Here is a 23,569-nt window from a genome sequence, read left to right as displayed (position 1 = left end):
ACAAACCAAGATCCTAGACAAGCCTTATAATCTATGATGCACGATATATAGCCACCAACTCAGTCACCAGCTGCTTTTCATCGTGATTCTTCACATATCTCTTTAAGAATACCCGATTGTTACATACTAAGACATATGATATCGAAGTGAGTTCTGCAGGATTACCCTGAAATGAACAACTAAAAGCAAATCACTGTTTCTTGTTTCCATGTAAAAATCAAAATGAAAGTAAGAGAATAGGGGAGTAACATACAGGATGACACATACTTCATCTTCCTTTAGCTCTCCGGTGGGATCTACTGTGCCCATGAGATAGTATGATTCGGTCACAGGAAGACTTCCTGCTTTGAGATCATTCTTCTCTGTATTTACGAGAATAGACAGATGATTCTTCAAGTGTGGTTCGTCAAGGGGGATACCAACCAAGATCATGTTTACAGCGTTCATGTCATCCATTTCCCCATAATTGATGGCAGCTGCACATGCAAATTTACTTCTTAAATGATCTATCAAGAGTCACATCTTAAATTACATAACTCAGTAGTAAATTATCTTTCTTACAAGGAACCAAAAAGCTTGGAGTTTTAAGACAATTTACTACGACTTTATCACTATTCTGATAATAAGTTCAAAGGATCACACACTCAAATAAATATGACATTCACTCACATGCATCAACACACTAGAAAGAAAGTAAAGAAACAAAGAGTAATAGTCACACTTCACTAAACTCTCTCTAGTTTATAGCCTGATCTACAAACACAATTATCAAATCCATAATTTAACACTACGATTTGAAACAAACGAATCAAAATTTAAAAAGTGTAATCAACTGATCATCAATATACCCTCAGCAACAATATCAGTTCCATTCCAAGCAAAGATGTTGTAAATCGGTTGTTCATCAGAGTCCTAAAGAGTTATGCACCTATTAGTAATATAATTGATATTGATAGTTTAAACAATGGCAATATTAATAATTTAGATATATACCATGTTATGCTCAGTTGGAGAGTTGTTGTCTGATTCCCCGACAACAACTTCATCTTTTGAAAACCAATCCAATATCTTACACTTAATTCCTCCTTTGTTTGTGTTTGATACATTAGATTGAGCATCCAAATCAGCACCAGATAGCTACCAAGAGGAAAAATAATTGGTTACAAACTATTATGACCATTGTGATAAACAAATGTGAAACTTACTTTTTTTCCAGCTAAACAATGAAGTTGACTCTGCAAATCTTCAATCTTGGTAGCCATTTCTGCTTGTGTAGCCAGAAGCTTCTGAACATGTGAGTCTCTAGCGTTAAGAATATCCAGCTTGTTTAGACTAATCCCAAAGCTTTCGATGAAGGATAACCCAAAGCTTTCGATGAAGCATTCACAAATTGATTTGCACCTTCAACATACTCAATGCTATTCCTGTAAAGAAAACCATGAAGTCCAAATATCAATGTAACTCAATAACACATTTTAAAATTAAAAGTATAAGAATATGATAGAGTTTCATACCTAGGTAACCAAACCCATGACTTCTCCATATTACCAAACACAACACAGCTCCTCGACCAGTTATATACAATAAAAATTCAATTGATCAGACATTCAAGTTACTAACATATTCAATCTCCTTAACAAACATGGCCGAACAAAAATTGAACAACAAGGAGAGAAAGGATTCACAATCTTACGATTAAGCTCAAGTCTTCTTGGACAAAGGATTTGTAGAATCTGCAAATAACAAGAACAATAAATCAATTACTCATGGAAACAAGTCGAATTAGAAAACGTGAACCAAAAAATTAAAAATCCCTAATTAATACCTTAGCCAAATCTGACCCAAAAATCTGCAAAAGTCAGAGAAGTTTTGGAGAGGATTAGTATATGAGAAACCCAAATTAACCAAAAATAAACCTAAATCGACATTGAAGAAGAGATAAATGGAAGAGGGGAGTCAAGATTGAAGAAGAGACATGGAAGAGGGGAGTAGATTGAAGAACGATACAAACCTATGAAAGTGGATCGGAATAACGACGACGGCGGAATAACGACGACGGCGGCGGAATAACGACGGCGACGGACGGCAAAGAGAAAGAAAGCTTGGGCACGATCGAGAAGAAAGCTTCGGCACTAGAGAGAAATAAAGAAAGTTGTGGAAAGTTTTTTGTTTTTTTCTAAGTGTTTTGGCTTTTTGCCAACACAAAAATTAAAACAAGCGGGCAACTAAAAATTTATTCCCGCTTATAACCTATTATAACACTAAACGCTATAAAAAAGTAGTGTGTACCTGATTTATAGCAGAAAATTGAAAAACGCTATATTTAAGTGCTATGGTTGTTCACATTTCTTGTAGTGATAGCACAATGCACAGCATGATAATTATAAGTCAAAATTCAAGTTCAGATAGATAGGGAATGGCATCAGATCAAAGCGAGATTCGACTAAAAACAAGAAAGTCAAGCGTTGAATTCAAAAGATGGTGCGGTCTTACTTCAAGTTCAGTCGATTATGCATTAGAGAACTAACAACCAGGGCACTGAGTTCTACTTAGTGAATAAGCATATTTACAAGGTTATAATCATCATAATCTCCAATGCAAATGCATGATGCAGCAGTCCTAAATGAAAGCATACTAAAACAATCCTAAAATGACAATGCAAGCTATATGAACACTCTGTTTTTATGAAATCATTTTCGAAAAATTTCAAATTTTTATGGTTTTTCTATGCCTTAGATGCAATGATGCAAAATTTGAAATAAGAAAACAAAACGCAATGTCAAATACTCCCTGAGCCCTCCCCCAAACTTAAATTACACAGTCCTCTGTGTAACAAGCATTTGGAAGAGAGTACTCAGGGCAAACCAACAGAGAAACAAAATGAAATGTCGTATATACAATGGTGAATTGGAGTTGTTACCTCATGGATGGGTGAAGAAGGAGGTGACTGACCTGGTACTGGTGGGCTTCATGGGCTAACTCGACGTCTCATCGAGCAGGTACGTCGAGTAGGGCTTCGGTTTTGGTTTGGAGTGACACCAAGGGGCAAGCTCGACTTCACGTCGAGGAGGGCAGGTCGAGTCAAGTCCACTCATTCTGTTTTGCGCCTTGGCTTCCTTAAAACGCTTTATCCTGAGACACTTAAGCAAAAACATCAAAAATAACAAGGAAATAACTAATATTTACAAGGGTAGACATGGGACTTCCTCCCAAGTGAGCTTGTTTAAAGTCTTTAGCTTGACTTCTCACATTGAATGAGCTTAGGGTGGATTGTAGAGAGCAAATGAGGTCTCCTCTATCCTGCAGGTGGATGAATCATCAAACTTAGCATGCTCTCTTGACAAATCTGCATTTGAGTACTCAATGGCCCTTTTCTCATAGTAAGCTTCTTGTTGATCAACTGGATAGTCTTCTGCTATAGACCATTCTGAAGTGAATTCACTCCCCTTTGCGCTGACCAGAGTAGACGCTTCATCATTTGGGATGTCCTTGATTTGGAGTGGTACTTGGTTGGCTATCCCATGGAGCTTCTTGATTTGATCCTTCAGCTCTCTCACAGTGCCTGTTAGCTCCCTTATGGCTTTATCCTGCCATTTGGACCTCTCCTTGAGTTCTAACCAGCCATCTGGAGCAGAATTGCTAGACTCTAGCAGCTTATCACGATGTTTGGTCGAGCTAGAGTTCTCCAGACTAGTTGAAGGCTTGCTCAAATGTATACTCGAGTCAGTTGGTTGAGCATGTGTTGAGCTTGCTTCATATGCCACCTTAACCTCTGTTTTTGACCCAATCAAGCCTTTAAAGACCTCTGACCCTGCTACTTCCTTGTGTGAGTCTAGTGACTTACCACATCTCAAGGTTTCAGTGAGAAGATATCCTGCTTCACCACTCTTAGTCAAAGAAGTTTTTTGGTGATCTTCCTCAGCAACCTCCTCTACCTGTTCATCGGCTAGGCAATCCATTACCTTAACTACGAAGGTCTGTCCTTCAATTGTTGGCTTCCTCGTGGCATCATTGATGTCAAACTTCATTGTGAAATCATTTCCCAGATTAAGATCAATCTTCCCATTCTTAACATCAATGACTGCTCCAGCAGTGGCTAAGAAGGGTCTTCCTAAGATTAAAGGATCTTTTGGTTCATCCATTTCTAGCACTATGAAGTCTGTAGGGATTTCAGCATTTCCAATCTTAATAGGCAAATCTTCTAATAACCCATGAGGAAATCTGATAGACTCATCAGCCAGGATCAAGGAGATGTTGCAAGGTTTATACTTGCTGAAACCCAGTCTCTTGGCCATGGAGAGAGGCATGAGACTTTTAAAAGCACCCAGATCGCAGAGGCAGTTACTGAAGGCTAAAGTGCCTAGAGAGCAAGGTAGAGTAAACGAACCAGGATCTCCCAATTTCTTGGGAATAATCTTCGTTTGGATGATTTCACTGTACTCATGACTTTCCATCCCTTGCACTTCCTTAATTCTCTCCATTATCATGTCCTTCAAGTACTTGTGAGAATCTGAAATCAGCTTATAAGCATCAATGAGAGGCATCCTGGCTTCTAACTCTTTGATGTGCCTAGCAAACATTGCTCTGTACTTCTCAATTATATCCCTCTTGAATCTTCCTGGGAATGGTATTTTAGGTTTGTAGGGTGGTGGGATGAAAGCTTTCTTCTTACTCTTATCAACAATTGGTTCTTTGATCTGGGGGCTCTGGACTTGATCACGAGGTACATCATCTTGGTCGAGCTTAGTGGTATTATCGACTTGAGTTTCATGCTGAATGAAATCCTCCCCCTCTTGAATCTCACTGTCCTCAGTGACAGGAGCTATGCTAGGTCTAGTTTGCAGATCTCGACCACTGCGAAGGTGAATAGCATTAACATGACCTTTTTGATGCTGAATAGCTTTCCCTGGCAGTTGCCCTAGATTCTGAGGCGCAGAAGTAGAGGCAAACTGGCTCTCCATGTACTTAATCTTAGAGATTAGAGCCTCAATCTTGACATGTAGATCATTGTAGGAGCAATCGACTTTGTTTTGAATCTCAGCCATCTTCTTATCACCAGCTACTTGGCCGTGTAGAAGCTGTTGAAGCATTTGCTTCATGTCTTGATCTTGTGCAGGTGGAGCTGGCTGGGGTTGCTGTGCAAAACCGGGTGGTGGATTATATTGTTGATAACCGCCACTAAACTGCTGCTTTGGGACAAAGCCTTGATTGTATGGTATGAATGGCTTGGACTGGTTCTGTTGTTGCTGAGGGTAAACCTGATCTTGAGGGTTTGCAACATTCGTGCTCCGGTAAGATAGATTAGGATGAGCAGGCTTGTAGAGGTTGTAGCCACCTTGGTTCTGAATGTAGCTGACTTCTGCAGCCTGATTGTTCTCCCCCTCTTGGATTTGATAGTGCTCTACTTCAGTGATATAGTGGACTGGCTTCTGTTGAGTAAGCAGTAATTTATCCAGCTTTTCGTTGAGAGCATGAATCATCTCCTTAGTATGCTTTGCATCCGGATCTCCAATACCTCTGTTGAAGCGATCAAAATCCTCGTTATAGTTACCATCAGATAGAGCTAAGTTCTCTATCAATTCCCAGCCTTCCTCAACATCCTTATTTAAGAAATTCCCATTAGAGGCAGTGTCTAGCAACATTCTGATCTTGGGCAAAACTCCCCTGTAGAGTGTGCTGAGTAGTGAAGCCTTCTTGAAACCATGGTGTGGACACTGTATAGTGTAGCCTTTGAATCTATCCCAGGCCTCACAAATGGATTCAGACTGCTTTTGTGTAAAACTGGAGATTTCATTTCGTAGACGTGCAGTTCTTGAATTGGAGAAGAACTTTGTTAAGAAGGCCTTCTTGCAATCGTCCCAAGATGTGATGGAGCCAGCAGGTAGTGTCTTCTCCCAGTGGTGTGCTTTGTCTCCCAGCGAGAAGGGAAACAGACGCAGCTTGAAGCTGTCTTCACTAACACCATTGATCTTGGTGAGGCTGCAGAGCCTATCAAAATTATCCAAGTGATCCAAGGGGTCTTCCAGAGGCAACCCATGAAACTTGTTACCTTGAATCATTGAGATCAATCCACTCTTGATCTCGAAATTGTTGTTCTGGACAGGAGGTGGAACGATGCCCTGTCTCTGTTGATGGTTGCGTGGTGCATCACCAGCACCAATGTTCCGTGGTATACCAACTCCTTGATTATCTTGATCTTGTGGTTCCATGGCTACTGGATTGTGCGGTTCACAGTTGTCTGGGGCTCTACCTTCTCTTAACTCACGAGCTAACTGGTTGATGTTGTCTTTATAGCTGATGAGGTTGTTGGAGCCTTTAGATCGAGTTTGCATGCAGAGTGGTCAGACTCGATGTGGCAGTCTTGACGTGAGGTCGAGATGGTACCTGTAGCATAAAAACAAGCAGATGAAATGAAGAGTTAGTAGCCAAAGTAAAGAAAGAACTTGATCTTAAACGTTTCTGAAATCTTAAATGGAACAATGTAACACAAGACTGGCAACGGCGCCAAATTGATAATAAGATTTCCTCTATCTAAAAAGTATCAATCCCTAATACACATGCCATTGTAGTATATCAGGTTTATCAATCCAATCTCAGTGTGACTGCAAGCATTCAAGATATGAAACAGAAAGCAGATAAGTCAAGCCAATTATGAAACGGTTTTGTGTGTTTCTATTGATCCTAAGCAACCAATTTAACATGCAAATACCGAATTAGAAGCATAAAAAGAGAACTAAACAGCAAGTAAACAAGAGCAAGAAGTAAACTAAAGACCAGAAACTATCATGCATAAGCTTTGGAAAAGAAACTAGCAACCTAACAATGCAGAGAAACGATCTAAGCCTAACAGGTCGAGCTAAGCAACAGAGACTAACAGAAACAAGATTTAAACAATCAATAGAGATAAAGGGTCCTGAGGAATGGGGTAATCGATTATGGCAGTCTCCTTAGTCTACCTAGGTGGTTAACAAACTCAATCAAGCTATCCCTAGACAATATATTCGAATACAAATCAATCCACTCTCGTGACAGAGATTCTCAAGCTAAATCACTTTCATACTCAATTCTCATTGAAGAAATATAACCTAGCAGGCATTAAGATTCAACCTAATAGAGTCAATAAGCATTCTAAACATCCAATCTCTTGGGCTAGAGTATGCAAATCTCTGGAAAAGTTTGTTCAGACATTTCATCAAACACCTTTTGGGTGTGGAAATGTCTGAGATCAATTTCCAATTGATCAGAGAAGAAATAGTATTGAGATCTACTAAACCAGAAGGGAAATCAAGCAATTCTACACTTAACCACCTAAATATACTAAGGATTCCACACCTAATCTAACCCATCCTCAAGAACCCTAATCCACTACTCAAGAACACTGAAGAACATCATGCATAAAAACCCAGAAAACGTTTCAAACCCAGAAATCATTGAAAAGCAAGTATGTTATATATAAGAGACAGATCTACAACTTTGATGAAGAAAAGAAATGCAAAAACTCAAAGGATCAACAGGAAAAACGATTACAAAAACTAGGGTTTATGAGAGAACAGCGGAATATCTGCTGGGTAAAAGGAATATCCGCTGGACAATAGCATGTACTCCTATTTATAAGAAATACTAGGTTGCCCTAATTGGCTACAGGACAAAATAGAGAGTCGGTGGAGGCCAACTCGACGTGACGTCGAGCCTGCGTGGTCGAGTCCGTGTCCAGACTACTTCCTGACGTCCTACTCGACGTGTCGTCGAGTCCATGTGGTCGAGGGGGAGTGATTCTTCAAAGGGTGCTTCTTGATGGTGTCCTACTCGACCTCACGTCGAGTTGGTGTGGTCGAGTCCAACCCTTGGTGGTTTCTGAGCGCTTGCTTGACCTCCTGTCGAGTCCAACCAGTTTTCTGTATATGTCTCCATTAAAACCACCATAATTCTTGCATCAAAGCTCTGATTCGCTTGAAATTACCTCCGTTGGAAAGGTAACTCAATTTTCTATAACTTGTATGAAGATTTCTGAAGCTAAATCGCAATGCAAGACGTCCATCTGAGTCGATCTTTGAGGGACTTCAGACTGGCTCTGAATCATCAATTCTCTTCTTTGCATCCATTAAGTCCCAAATAAGCTCCAAATACCTGAAACACATCCAATATGCAATATGCTATGCCATGCAATGCAAATCGTACTAAGTGATGAAAATGATATGAAAAGGACTATGGATGCAATGAAAAAGAGATGAAACTTAGCTAAATGTACGAGAAAAGTGTGCTTAAAAGCGGTAAAATACAGAGACATCAGCGGCAAATATCTCGGTCTCCCAGAACAGTTTGGCCGAAAGAAAAAAGAAATGTTTGAATACATCATTGATCGAGTGAGGAAAAGAACATCGACCTGGAGTGCAAAATTTCTTTCTCCAGCCGGAAAAGAAATAATGATCAAATCAGTTGCAATGGCAATGCCGGTCTATGCCATGTCGTGTTTTAAACTCCCGGCGGGTGTAGTTTCAGAGATCGAGACAATTCTTATGAATTTTTGGTGGGAAAAGAAAGCAAAGCAAAGAGGAATACCATGGATTGCTTGGAATAGGCTTCAATACTCCAAAAAAGGAGGGCTAGGCTTTAAAGACTTAGCAAAATTCAATGACGCTTTACTAGCAAAACAAGCTTGGAGGATCATTCAGTACCCTAACTCTCTATTTGCTCGCATAATGAAAGCTAGATACTTCAAAGATGAGTCTCTACTTGATGCAAAGCCCCGAAATTATCAATCATACGGTTGGTCTTCATTACTTGCTGGACTTGACGTTATCAAAAAAGGAACCCGGTTTAATATAGGTGATGGAAAAACTGTACGTATTGGCATTGATAATATAGCTAGTTCTCATCCTCCTCGGCCAATCCAGACGATCACTCCAAGCTCTCACGATACAGTAAGTTCTCTTATCTCAAAGAGAGGATCTCATCATTTTTGGGATAATCATAAAATTTCACAAATAATTGATCCTAGTGATCAACATATTTTTGGAAAAATCTATCTCTCAAAAACTGAAACCATGGATAAACTGATTTGGCACTATAATCCTAATGGTGAATACACGGTCCGCTCCGGCTACTGGTTGCTCACCCATGACCCATCAGATACTCGACAAAAACCGCCAGCTCCCCCGGGATCGACTGACTTGAAGAACAAGATATGGAAACTCAAGATACTCCCCAAAATCAAACACATGCTTTGGAGATCAATATCACGTGCCCTACCAACATGTTCACGCCTGGTTACTCGCGGATTGCAGATCGGATTCAATTGCCATCGCTGCCAAGATGAAGAAGAAACTATAAACCATGTCCTCTTTAGCTGTTCTTTCGCAAAAATGGCCTGGCATTTATCAAATATACCTATATTACAGGCTCATCATTTTTCCTCTTATATGGAAGAGAACTTTAATTTTATCATGGATCTTTATCATGACCAAAACCTTACAGCCAATCAACAACTGGTTCCATTTTGGCTTCTTTGGAAAATATGGAAAGCTCGGAATAATTTAGTCTTCAACAAATACTACGACAGCCCGACACGTATCGTCCAACAAGTCCAAACAGAGGTCCAAGAATGGATTAATACTTTGAAAAGGAAGCCATTTTCGATTAAAAACACAAACAACAAGAATTCCATGGCGCCTACCTGGACAAGACCACATCCGTCGATGGTCAAATGTAATTTTGATGCAGGTTTTGATGCAAGATCTTCACATAGTACTGGCGGTTGGATTATACGAGACTTCCATAGCGATCCAAAAGCTTGGGGTGCTTCAAAACTTCCGAATTCATCAACCCCTTTAGAGGCTGAAGCGAAAGCACTATTGATGGCGATGCAACAAACTTGGATTAGAGGTTTTAAGAGTATCCAATTTGAAGGTGATTGCGCGATCCTCATCAACATGATCAATGGGATTTCATACCACTGTGAATTAGTTAATTTTCTTCAGGATATTGATTATTGGGCTACCAAATTTTCTTCTGTAATTTTTACTTTTACTAAGCGTTCAGGAAATTATATGGCTCATAATTTAGCAAGTTTCAATTCCTTCAATGGAGGTTTCTATTCTAGCTCTGTTCACAAGCCGTTGTGGCTAAAACGTTTGATTTTTAAAGAATCTATTATTTGAATAAAGTACTCTTTGCCGTAAAAAAAAAAAAAAAAAAAAAGGCAACATAAAAAATAGATACATGGATATGGTGGAAAAAGATGAGAAAATGACTACTTATAAGATGATAATATAAAATAGACAATGGATATTAATCTTTAAAAAATTGAAAATAATATAAGATATATATCATATAGTCTCTGAAACTAAAATTTAGAACTACGCTTTTACAATGATATTAAATTTGATTTTCTTAAACGCATACAACAACAACAACAACCAACCAACAAAAAAAAAAACCTAAAACAAAACAAAAAATTAAGATTTGAGATATAGTGGAAGAGAATGAGAGAATGAGAGAATGAGTGAGTGAGTGAATGAGAGAATGAGAAAATGATTATTTATAGGATGAGAAGTGATGGGAGTTAACAATTTAAAAAATAAATTATGCGAGTTACAATTTAAAAAAATAAATTATGGGAGTTATAATTTTAAAAATGAATTTAATTTATTATATGTTGAATAAAATTGAGTGAAGAAATATAGTTAATACGTAGTAATTATGATTTCAGTTTTATATTAAAGTGTGAGTTAAAAATATATTATTAAATGTGTTATTTATTTGTGGTTTAATTGAAAATAATTTTTTTTCTAAATCATATTGTCAAGTGGACCAATAAGCAAGTTAGACCAAATATGGGTCAAAAGCGAAAAGCATCGAACTTTAGAACTCAATTCGAATTCAAAGCCATCACGAGGATATACGGAGGCTGAAACACGTATCATAGTAATGGACATCGATGGCTTGAACAATCAGTGAAACAAGGAAGAGAAGAGAAAAAGCGAGAGGAAGAATGGCGAAGATCTTTGACATGATTGATGAATCTCTTGAAAGCTATACGGAAGCCGATGGATTGATGATCAAAGCAGAATAGAGTGGAATTGCGGAATCTTTGGATTCTTATATTCAAGGAATGTAGGGATAGATACTATATAAAAGTAAGGTTTCACTCCCTTAGAAAAAAAAATTGCTTTTATCTGGTTGTTCAAACCGTATTACTTTATACATAAAATACATAGTACAGTTTTAATATTTTTTTAATTGGTTGTTGTTGTTGTTGTATGCGTTTAAGAAAATCAAATTTAATATCATTGTAAAAGCGTAGTTCTAAATTTTAGTTTTAGAGACTATATGATATATATCTTACATTATTTTTTGATTTTTTAAAGATTAATATCCATTGTCTATTTTATATTATCATCTTATAAGTAGTCATTTTCTCATCTTTTTCCACTATATCCATGTTTATATTTTTATGTTGCTATATGGGTTAATATCAAAGAAAACATCATTCTAAAAATTTGATTCTAAATTTATTTTAGAAAGTGTGCCATATATCTAACACTGTTGTTTTGTTTCAGAAGTTTGTCTTATGGTATCACAATCGAACCTCTTCTTGTAGACTATTTTGATAGCCTTAGGTTTTTTCAGCGATTCCGCTTTAGGTTTGGAGAGAGAGCCATGATTAGCTTTCAGTATGAGCGTCTTCGAAGGCTTTGTAGTAACCGTTATCAGATTACTCATTTAAGGGATCAATGTCCTTTTCTCTCTGCGAACAGGGTTGAGCTATTAATTCCTGAGAGACGTGATCATGTTCAAGCGGGTGTGATTGATGTGGTGAATAGATCTGAGTTGAATTCTCAATCTCAAATATTTGAAAGTTCCTTTCCAACACCAATATCTCAACCACCACCTCCAAGAGTAGTTGCTCCGCCTTTTAATCCAATTGAGCTAGCTGCTAATTTAAAAGTGTTCAAAGGTTAGCAGTTCCAATACCTCAACATGCCACATGGAGAATAATACAATCATCATCTAGCACTAATTCAACTCCAGTAGTGAGTTTAGAAGTCACGTCAAACCTAGATGTCTTTCCAACCTCAAACTTTGTGAAATATTAGGATTTGTCTAATTTTGTGACTCCTACCATTAGGATTTGTCTAATTTTGTGACTCCTACCATTAGGATTTGTCTAGCACTAATTCAACTCCAGTAGTGAGTTGAGAAAATAATAATAATCGTACTATACTACAAAACTAATCCTAATATTTATACTCCCTCTGTTTTTTAAAAGTTGTCGTTTTAACTGTATTTAGACAAATTAAGAAAATGTATACAATGACTATATTAACCTCATAAAAATGACAAGTAATTATTTACAAATAATTTGTGTTTAATTAAATGAGAGTAATTTGGGTAGTTATTGGCATAAGTTACATTATTATCTTAAAACGACAACTAATTTAAAACAAAGAAAAGCTCTAAAACGACAACTATTCGAAAACGGAGGGAGTAGCTTTTAACGAAATCAACCGGACCGGTTATAGTAATTTCCTTAATTTAAAATCATTCTCCTCTCAGTTTGAAATCTCTAAACCGGTGATTCTAATTGTCTTTACTTAAAATCGTTCTAGCTAAACCGATTTGATATAAACAACACAGACTTAGCAGAGTTGTTTCTCCGGCGGCGAGTAATCGTCACCAATGTCAAACATCGTGGTTCTAGACAACGGCGGCGGTCTAATCAAAGCCGGACAAGGCGGCGAGCGTGATCCCACCACCGTAATCCCAAACTGTCTCTACAAACCTCTCTCCTCCAAGAAATTCCTCCACCCATCACCACTCACCAGTCTCTCCGACGAAATCGACCTCACCTCCGCCGCCGTACGCCGCCCAATCGACCGTGGCTACCTCATAAACTCCGACTTACAACGCGAAATCTGGTCACACCTCTTCACTTCTCTCCTCCACATCACTCCTTCCTCCTCCTCTCTCCTCCTCACCGAAGCACCACTCTCAATCCCTTCCGTTCAACGAACCACCGACGAGCTCGTCTTCGAAGATTTCGGATTCTCTTCTCTCTATGTAGCTCATCCTCAATCTCTTGTTCATCTCTATGAAGCTAGTCGTCAGCCTGATTCAATCCTCTCAAAGACTCAGTGTAGTCTCGTTGTTGATTGTGGTTTCTCCTTCACTCACGCTGTTCCTGTTCTTCACAATTTCACTCTTAATCACGCCATTAAGAGGATTGATTTAGGAGGAAAAGCTTTTACTAATTACTTGAAGGAATTGGTGTCTTATAGATCTATCAATGTTATGGATGAAACGTTTTTAGTTGATGATGCTAAGGAGAAGCTTTGTTTTGTTTCACTTGATCTTCTTCGCGATCTCCGCCTTGCTCGAAATGGAAACAATCTTATCAAGTCTACTTATGTTCTTCCTGATGGTGTTACACATACCAAAGGTTATGTTAAAGACCCTCAAGCTGCTAAGAGGTTTCTTAGTTTGTCAGAGAAAGAGCATGTGCTAATGGATAAGGTTGGGGAGAGGAGGAAGGCTGACATGAACAAAAACGTAAACTTTTTTCGATTCTTTTGTTTCGAGTTTACTCTGTGGTGGTAGGGATTTCGATTCAATGACAAAAAGTTTTTTTTTGCAGGAGATTGACTTAACGAATGAGCGTTTTCTTGTACCTGAGACGTTATTCCAGCCTGCAGATTTAGGTTTGTGTCGATGAATGTTAGATTGTCGTTGTAGATAGAAGATGATGATTGTATTTTATTTGTTCCGGGACAGGGATGAATCAGGCGGGACTTGCAGAATGCATTGTCCGAGCTATAAACTCATGCCATTCTTACTTGCAACCAGTTTTGTATCAAAGGTGGTTTAAAATGGATACTTATTTTGAATCTTCAGTTGTTATTGAATGAGCTTTGATGTCTAATGTTTGATGTTTTACCGCAGCATCATCTTAACTGGTGGAAGCACATTATTTCCACAACTTAAGGAGAGACTGTAAGGCTAAATTTATATGATGAATCATTCATTAGTACTGCTTTATTATTAGAGAAGTTGATGGTCTGAGATATTATTGCAGAGAAGGAGAGCTGCGACCACTTGTCCCAGATCACGTTGATGTGAAGATAACAACTCAGGAGGAGTAAACAAACTCAATCCTTTCCTCTTTTTACTCTTATTTTTGCAGCTCTTTCTTTGTTACTTTAACTCCTTCTGTATTTGCAGCCCAATACTAGGTGTATGGAGAGGTGGTTCACTTTTGGCTTCGAGCCCGGATTTTGAGTCCATGTGTGTCACCAAGGCTGAGTACGAAGAGCTTGGATCAGCTCGGTGTCGTAGAAGATTCTTTCATTGAGGCTAACCAAAACAATATCAAATGAGTTGGTTGTAAGTTGTAATATCAAATGAGTTGGTTGTAAGTTGTAACTCTTCACATTATGTGTCGAATATCGTAATGCATGCATGTATTGTATTTTTTCTTCTTCTAATATTTCCGAAATTCGAAAAATTTCAACTCGATTAAGTAATCACCAAACAACAACCAGGAGAAAATTATCTGGTCTTAAAATCAATTTTAGACAGAAGAAGGGTTTAGGGTACAACATACAGAAACATTATGAAATACAGTGATATTTAAATGCCAAAACTTGTTTGTTGTTGTTCTTCAAAGATGATTTCATGTGCGTAATTTGCAAAGCCAACGAAAGAGTTTGGTTGTGTAGTTCCTCATCAGTCGGTGTAGGGTTGAGAGTCCATGCACAAATGCACTAGCTTTCTCTGGTACTGTTGAAAGTATTCGCAAACCGCTGTCACTTCTTCCTTCCCTGATTCAAGACCAGGCAGATCGGGCAACGGTGCTGTGCCTTCACCAGAAGCAGATTCAGATTCCTCGTCTTGGGTTGATAGCTCGGTTATGATTTCTGAATGAATCTCCTGACACGCGAGTACAAACATGGCTACTGTATCAGGCTGTTGCACCTCTCTGAGAGCTGCAAACGCCTCTTGCAGGGAACCAGCAGCCACATATAAAATAAGGGCCCTGCATTAATACAACGAAATTCTTTTCTCATCATCTGAATTGTTCGAGGAATTTATGTCACATACAAATTTTCTAATTTAAACTGTATTGAATGTGAGTATGATACAGTACCGCCACACATTGTGCTCCGCATGGAGAACATGATCAGCCCACCTTTGCAATACCCTGAGTAGATAGAGAGATGGAGTAGTTACAACGATTAGTAACCAATTTATAGGAAATAAAAATTAGATCTAGACGTGAAACCGTAAAAGAAAAGACCTGGCATAATCCGATCCTTCTAAATGTGTTGCAGCCAAGGTAGCAGCATCGGTCCATCGTCCAGAATCTTGGAGCTGCATATTAAAAAGGTCTAAAATATTCTCTGTCTAAAACATTGCCGATTATTAAACTAGGCTAAAAACATTCCTTAATAACTAATAAAATGATAATTTCAGTGGAAGCATAGTTCCGAAGAATATGCAATATGTAGTATGACCAAGGAAACAAGAAAGCTAACCTGTGAACAAGCTTCTTGGTGCCTACCAACGGCACATAAAAGATGAGTACCAGTGAGTGAATTGTCGGTTCTTACCATGTTGGCTGCAACAACCTACGTGTGGAACAAAAGTGATGGAATGATTTTTTTCGAAGGACACAAAAGATTATCCAATATAACAAAGACAGATACCTTTAGTGCAAGGTCGAGAAGAGATTTAGACACAGCAGAAGCGAGTGCAACAGCTCGTAGAGCATTTGGATAGAAGTATGGAGAATCTGGAGCTGAAGAAAGCAGCAAACTAACAGCAGCTTCCAAATTTCCAACTGATATCAGCCTGGTCAAAAAGGTTACCGAGTGAATTCACTCGTCACCGCAAAACCTAACGCGTGGAACTCAGATTTAGAAATTAAGATGCTTCTAAATTATATATAATTTCCATTTCACACAGGAGCTCCTACTAAAACAAAACTGTAATTTCAAGTAATAAATTGAAAGGATAAACAACAAAGACAAGCTAAAGGTGAAATACTAACTCGTGTACTTGTTTCTGAATGCAATCTTCTCCGTGTAATTTTTCATGCCAAGGAAGACGTTCATTGGCACGTGTCCGTAATTCTTCTCGCTCAAAAGCCATCAATCTAAGTGAACCATCACACTGTTCGAGAAATGTAGAATATAAGCTCACCAACAAACACTAAGCAAATGAAAAATTATAATCCAGACCGACTACAAACAAGAAAGCTCCATTAAGCTAGCAGAAAATTACAATGCGAAGGAGCTCCAATTCCAAAATAAATAAATCTTGTCTCTGTATCCTGGTAGAAGGGAATGGCTAGAATGCATGATCTTTCGAAAGAAAATAAACATTATTTTGAAACTGACCATAGAATCTATCTTCCTGGCTTCAGGTGTCGATATACCAGTAGATGGTATTTTACTCAGCATAGCTACTTCATCAACTCCTGAGTCTAAAGTAGGGGAAGGGATTTTCTGCGGAGACTTTCTCGTCAGCTTGTTCATCAGATGGCGAATGGCTTGAGGCAGTTGCAACCAGAAAAGTGCTTCTGAGGTTTCACCAAAAACAGAAGCTGCAAAAGCAAATCTTGCAGCATAACCTTTCTTGACCACATTAGCGTACAGTTTTGCTCTTTCATCGTCCAGCAAGCAACCTAGTATGAAAGAAATTAGAGAAGGTAAGAAAATAGAATACTTGAACAGATATCTTGACAGAGAGAGTTTAGTCTGTGGTGATACTATACTAAACAAATGAAAACAACCTTCTTTCCGATAAGGTTCTAGTATCTTCAACAGCATTTCTGGCACTACAGGGTCTCCTAAAGGCGGTAACTGAATCATGTAGCTCCGTAGATCCTTAGAGGATGAAGCCATTCCACGGATCAAATGAGGCCTCTTCTCCAAAGTTGTGCTAGACGTATTAAACCAAGATGGTTTCACTCCTAACTGTAAAATCATCCGCAGTGCCTGCATGTATTATTAATTAGACACATTGTCAAGAGTAATCGGAATCTCATTTCCCAGAACCTGTCTTGGGAGATTATATGGACATATAGATAATGCAATGAATTAGTATCTTCTGGATTACATGATTTCAGAACTAAACCAAGATTGACTTCAGAATCAAGAAGTACTCCTAAGCAAAGAAAGTTACCAGCGCATGTGGCACAGGAAGTAGGATAGGGGAGTACATAGGCATAGGACGAAACCTCTCCTTTACTGATTTAGACTGGGGCACAAAGCCAGCTTTCTTTTCATTTCTGCAGAAAAAATTGGAAATAAAAGATCGCAGAAGTAAGTGATTGTAGCCAATTCAAACTTGGATCAATAATAATGGACCCTCAGAAGAAAAACACTATTTATATGCCCTAACCTAGGGATGCCTAAGTCCTAACCTGGGGGCAAGGGCGACTAGTTGTCAACCCCACTACACCATCTACACGGCCTTGTGTTGGAGGGTGCACAGTCCTCTGGTGAGCAAAATAGAAAAAAAAACCTAGACATGTCTATTCTATACAGTTAAGTTATACGGGGAGAAACAACATGCTGAAAAAACCTAATCCTAATCTGAAAGCATTCATGGGACTCTGCATACGAATAAAGTTTTACACATACACAGTAACCTCAACGAGCCGGAAGGTGCTATCAGCCCCAGCAATGCATAGAACAAGTGGATCATTTTTATCAGTTCTCAGAGGCAGCCAATCAAGTTCCAGTACAAGGGTTCCAGGAATTTGAGGCTGGAGAAGTGACTGGGCTAACGGATCTGGTGAATCCTGCAGCAATTTTCAACAGCAGCTGTCAGAAAGAGTTATTTTGAGTTGACAGACAATTTCAAACAAGTATCAATAAAACAAGTCTTGTTCTTGTTTTCTCTTCACATTACAGAATATTAGTACACCACCTTTGAAAACACAAGACATGTGCACAAATTGAAGGGAAATACTGAATCCTCTTAAGACTCACAAGATCAAATACAGAGAATGTATTGTCATTAAATAGCACAGCTACACGCCCTCGGCTGCGATCTCCAGCAACAACAGGAGAAAACTTGATCCTCCTTATCCCATCTCTGTGACTATTAAATGCAGATGACTGTCCTGTTGTTACATCCCACCATCTTATGTTTCCTGATCTATCTCCCATAACCTGAAAAGAGAGAGCAAGATATGATCTCCATAAAAATAAGAGACAGAAGTGGAAGGTGAAAAGAAACGAACCACATGAGGCAAGCGATATGCCATGGCTGTAACCAATCCATCTGAGGGAACGAATGAAGTAGATGGCCATTTAGGTCTAGAAATAGAGGCGGGATCATCTATACGTCAGTGAATATAGGAAGAAGATTACACAGCAATCAAGGTTCAAGAAGGTGATTGCTAATTCATGTAAAAGCGGCTGATAAAAACTATCAAGTAGTGAATTTTCTGCACTTTCTGAAATTGGAGAACAAAGATCTACTCACTATCTCGCAATTTTTTTAAGAAGAATTTAATGACAGGTGGCATAGAAACAAATTAAAAAACAAGAATGGAATAAGTGAAAAAGAACTCTACCGCAGGTAAGCAATAATGTGCAATCACTATTTCATATTACCTTCTCAGAAACAGAGAGATATTCAGAAGCACTAACTATGATCAGAATTGTGATAAAAATACAAACGCAGCTATAATTGATTACTACGGAAAGAAGAATTTCTGAAAAAAAATTGAGTCAATGGAACCATCAGTTTTACCTGAAATCTCGAATTCGACGTCCTTGGACTTCAAATACTCCAAGAGCACCGTTTACTAGTGCAAATGCAAAACTCTCTACAGTTTCTTCTTGCGATCCATCTGAGCCCACCGATGCTGCAGATATGTCAATTACCGCCCCTTAGAAAAAAATGCATCAAAGACTTGGGTATATTCAGGATAACACAGTTTGAATTGTCATAAACATCTCACAAGAGTTTGCTGAAGCAGTTACTCCTTCGGATGCTGAGAGCGATTGTTTGGAAGGACCGCCTTGACCTGGGCGCGGAACAGCTGGAAGCGTCCATTCCACTACCGTGAAAGGAAGAGCTAATGATCTAAGCTACAAGATTAAGAGGAATAGGAAACATATTATAATTGATTAGAATACATAACCTCAAAAAGATACTAAACACTCCACAAGTTAGATACGACATCTTTAAACAAGATGCAGGAGTATATATTTATATTAAGAACGCTTTTAGTTCTCATTTTGACCCATTCTCCACACCATCATTACTTTCATCTTGAAAGTTCACAAGAATAGACATTGGCATGGCAATAAAGACTTGTTAGCACTTGCAAAAGGGGGGAGCCAAGAAAAGAAGCCACATAGAGGATGTTGTTTTAAGTCTCCTCAAAATTTTAAAGGGACAAGCTTTATCAATTTCATGCATAATCGATCTTATTAGGCATTATGATGTTCAAGAACTAACATGACCCAGTCATTATTTGGTGCCAAATTTTCCCTTCTTACTCAATTTTCACATGCAAAAAGTGTAAGGTGGGCAAGGCAATATTACGTGAAAGTAAATGGCCATACGAAGAAAGTATCACAGGGATGAGAAAGTATGACATATAGAATGGGACATCTAAAGAAAAAAAGTCATATGGATAAAATTACAGAATGTAAAAGTGCAAATTATAAGCTTGTAAACATAAGAGACAGAAAAAGTTATTGTCATCCACTCACCGAGACTAATTCAAGTAGAAAAAGTAAAGATACTTTGGGGTTTGAGATCACTTACCATGACTGGATGCTTGGTCATTGCCCAAACTTCTACAGGAGCATCACGGAAAAGAATTAAAAGATACCTGCAACAGGACAGGAAAAACGAATTCTCAGCATCAGAAGAGGTGTCTAGAAGCTCGGGTCCAAAGTAATAACTTCCAATTTTACAATAGTTCCTCATCTTTGAAATAGTGAACAAGTATCTTCTATGATCTGAATTGACATTTGTCATCTTAGAAAGGAACATAATTTCAATACCGAAAGACGATGTTCTTAAGCTTAAATTATTAGTGAAAAGATGATAGCTTGAAGAGCACAAGCATTTAGTTACATTATTTATAGGCATCAAATACTCAAGCAGGATAAAAAACATAAAATCAAACCTTCCGGAAGAAGAAGTTCTAAGAGCTCTTATGGGAGTGCGCTCTGGCTTTTGTAAATCACGAAATGGTTTATTCAACCCACTCCTAAGGCAGGTAACAACAAGCTTATTTATGTAGCCTCTGCTTTTGTCATTCACCTGAAACCACAAACCGATGCATGATGCCGAATGTCACTTTCCCAATTCTTATTATTTTTTATAATAAGCAACTGGAAATTAAACTAAACCTAATACTCTTCTTAAACCAAATATAGATTGAAAATCACTACGAAAAAATAGAAGAAAGCAATGAGACGTAACATGTTCCATTATTAAAATATATTTGCACACCTGACTGTAAGAAAATGAAACTAATCTTGAATTTCCAAGCCACCGAAGGCCCCTAACAACACCAGTATGAACCGAAGTGCTTGCAGCAACAGCATTCGTTGATACATCAACAACATCGATTGTCCCACTCTGAGTTCCCAAAGCAACTAACGGAACAGCTGCCGCAGGAATGTTACCCCCTCCTTCATTTAAAATCAATCCGTAAATCAATCATTTGAGTTTTCTTATGAACACTTTTAGTATTACATATACAAGGGAGAACAAAACGAACTTGCTAGGGTTGCTGTAAGAGACGGAGATGGTACAGCAAGTGTAGAGACTGTGGAAGAGAGAAGCTGAAGCTGTCCACTCAGGCTGATCTGCATTGAGCGACGTAAACAAGTATAAGCCCTGTTAAGTATGAACATAATGAAAAGACCAATAAACACATACTGTGGAAAACACAACCCTTATGATGAGGAAACAGGTAACACCAAACTTCTACCCTCTGGCGGAATAGTCATATAGTGAATAAGGAACTAGTTAACCCAAAAATCTTCCAGCCACCAACCTTAAATGATAGATCTGATTTTTCCATGGAGGAACTTGATGTGTGACCTCTGCTTCGATTTGTAGGTGCAACAACTAATTCATCATCCAGACTTGAGGAATTATTTTCCTGAATAGCTCCAGGAAGTGCTGCTTCAGTGCCTCCAGTACCCATGTCCAAGTCTGATGCATTTTTCAGAGCATCTTCAACACCTTCAGCACTTAAGACCCACTTCCATATTTTACCGTCATCAGATAGGGAGATAAAAGTTGTCTTCGAAACAAGAAGACTTTCGTCATAAAAGTCAAATGGGTTATCAAAATCTATAGAAGAGGTTCCATCCGAGTGAAGTTTTGTAATGGTTTGCATTGTGGAGTCTGAATGACTGAGGAGAACAGCCAGAGCGGAAGGAGACGGGATGGACATTCCAATAGATGGCATAAACTCTTCCATGGTACACATGACATGCAACTGTTCTCCTCTGCAATGATATGTAACCAGCTGTAGTTTAGATATGCAACCAGAACAGGGGTATCCAAGTCTATTCAACATAACAAGATACAAAGTCATATTCATATGACGCTTTTATACCATGAATCTCAGACACTATATTAAACGAAGCACACGGCTATTAGCATTGCATCATTACCCTAAAATCTGATACCTAAAAGATTCTTCCCATATTTTCCCAGATTTCCTGAAAATCAGTGTAGATTCTTTACAAGATGATACTTGTAACATGTAAAGGGTGATTTGCTTCAGGAATCTCCTGGTTAACTAGAAACTCAATCTGATTCAAGGAATAGCTAATCTATAAATGAAGGTGACAGGGAACACAAAACTCTGAACCATCAATAACCCTTAAGGGACATAGATATCTTACTCTTTCCGACGCCAAATGCTGAGCCTACCATCGACATGAGCACAATAAAGCAACTCCTTGTTTGGATCAGGCAAGACATCAAGAAACTTGGCGCAACCACGAGGTAATGGCGTAGTGGAGAGGGGTGTCTCATATTGCAGGTCAAACACCAATAGCTCCCTAGGAAACGTCACAAAGAGTATATTCTTCCAATGTGGCGAGAAGGCAAATCTAGCGAAGTACAACGGAAATGCGGCTGAAGCAGGCGAAGAAGACGAAGAAGATGATGAATTGCCATTACTAGCCGCCTCTCTTTCCAACCTCAGTAGCTCACTGAAATCTGTCTTTATCAGCATCTCCTGAATCACAACGTCGTTCTCAGTATCTCCAAGTACCTTAACTGACAATAGGAATCCTTTGAGGCCAAGCACACAGAAATGGCGAGAATCATAGGGATCGCGGCGGAGACAGGAGAGAATCTCCATACCGGCATCGTACTTCCAGAAAAGTCCACCGGAGCTCGTGTAGAGCGAGAGAAAGGAAGATCCAGAAATGGCGGCGAGGACATGAGAATCCTGGCGAGCTTGAACCCAGCAAAGGTCTTGAATCCCAAGGTTGGGATCGGAGGAAGGATTAAGCCAGAGGACGACGGAGCGAAGATGGAAGTCAACGAGAGCGACACGGCCGTGGCGATCTGCAACGGCGAGGAGAAGGTGAGAGGCGGAGGGTTCGGTGGAGAGTAGATCGCGGGGAAGAGGGAGAGGAATCCAACGGACGGAAGTAACAAAGGGAGAGAGAGCACCCGGAGGAGGAGGGAGAGGGATAGTGGAAACGAGCTGGAGAGAACGAGAATCGACGACAGAGACGGAGGAGCCAGAGGCGAAGGCGAAGAGACCGGAGGGACTGAGATCGGCGGATCCGAAGTTGTTACGGCTGGGAGGACCAGGGAGAGTAGAATCCCAGGTATCGGTTGGTGACGGCTTCGATGCTGCCATTGTTGCAGCTTCCTACCAATTTCAATCTCTTTGTCTCATGCTACATACAAAGGAAGGAAACAATGGTTACCCAAAAAAGCCCACAATAATAATCGATGGGATCACATGGACTGATGAGAAAAAAAAAAAAGGATCACATGGACTAAAGCCCACAATAATAATCGATGGGATCACATGGACTGATGAAAAAAAAAAAAAAAAGGATCACATGGACTAAATTTAGAGTAGTTTTGGTATTTAGAAAATATTATACCATTTCTACAATTTTCCTTTATCGGGTACCAGTATTTTAATTAATAGTGAAAAATGGTCTATTTCAGATAATTTCTACTTTATTAAATGTACTCCAAAAATGTATATATAGATATGAAAAAGAAACTTAACATATATTTTAATGATAAAACAATCATTTATAAAAGTTACAATTATTTAGTAGAATAAAGAAAAATAAGAATTTAAAATATATTAAATTTAAAGGTTTTTACTAAAAATAAAAAGTAATTCATTTCTGAAAACTACACATTAAAATTTTAAAAAATATAATTTTTTCTTTAATGTTAAAGTATCAATTCATGATACTGATTAAAAATAAGAAGGATTGAGTACATATTCTTATTTATAATTATAATATAATATAAATAGTAACATTAATAAAATTTTCTATACTATCAATGTTTTCTAAATTAAAAAGTGGTGTTT

At 38.5% G+C, this 23,569-nt stretch overlaps 2 protein-coding genes across 3 annotated transcripts; one reads left to right on the top strand and one right to left on the bottom strand.

Annotated features, from left to right (window-relative positions):
* The first annotated feature begins 12,587 nt into the window (after positions 1 to 12,587).
* On the top strand, positions 12,588 to 14,466 carry LOC9311643 (actin-related protein 6). The gene is made up of 6 exons (XM_021023995.1): positions 12,588 to 13,548; positions 13,634 to 13,697; positions 13,771 to 13,855; positions 13,939 to 13,989; positions 14,072 to 14,134; positions 14,218 to 14,466. Exons 1-6 carry the CDS (start codon positions 12,679 to 12,681, stop codon positions 14,345 to 14,347), a joined length of 1,263 nt encoding a protein of 420 aa, XP_020879654.1. The 5' UTR covers positions 12,588 to 12,678; the 3' UTR covers positions 14,348 to 14,466.
* Positions 14,467 to 14,519: 53 nt separating this feature from the next.
* Positions 14,520 to 22,922, bottom strand: LOC9313317 (WD repeat-containing protein 11). 2 transcript variants are annotated; one of them, XM_021023992.1, is made up of 20 exons: positions 21,897 to 22,921; positions 21,035 to 21,494; positions 20,756 to 20,843; positions 20,485 to 20,666; positions 20,156 to 20,292; positions 19,789 to 19,855; positions 18,974 to 19,103; positions 18,763 to 18,877; positions 18,248 to 18,323; positions 17,994 to 18,176; positions 17,643 to 17,803; positions 17,182 to 17,287; positions 16,790 to 16,994; positions 16,395 to 16,681; positions 16,046 to 16,167; positions 15,702 to 15,846; positions 15,531 to 15,623; positions 15,293 to 15,366; positions 15,143 to 15,196; positions 14,520 to 15,031 (listed from the first exon to the last, which is right to left on the bottom strand). In XM_021023992.1, the coding sequence occupies exons 1-20, from the start codon at positions 22,868 to 22,870 to the stop codon at positions 14,722 to 14,724; spliced, it is 3,969 nt and encodes a 1,322-aa protein (XP_020879651.1). In that variant the 5' UTR covers positions 22,871 to 22,921; the 3' UTR covers positions 14,520 to 14,721. The 2 variants fall into 2 exon arrangements, with proteins under 2 accessions (XP_020879651.1, XP_020879652.1); XM_021023993.1 differs by lacking the exons at positions 14,520 to 15,031; positions 15,143 to 15,196; positions 15,293 to 15,366; positions 15,531 to 15,623 and having other exon boundaries at positions 15,801 to 15,891; positions 21,897 to 22,922.
* Positions 22,923 to 23,569: the final 647 nt, after the last annotated feature.

Source organism: Arabidopsis lyrata, assembly GCF_000004255.2.
Source record: "Arabidopsis lyrata subsp. lyrata unplaced genomic scaffold ARALYscaffold_5, whole genome shotgun sequence".
Lineage (NCBI taxonomy): Eukaryota > Viridiplantae > Streptophyta > Magnoliopsida > Brassicales > Brassicaceae > Arabidopsis > Arabidopsis lyrata.
Note: the sequence above shows the minus strand (reverse complement) of the source record. Positions and strands in the feature narration are given on the sequence as shown.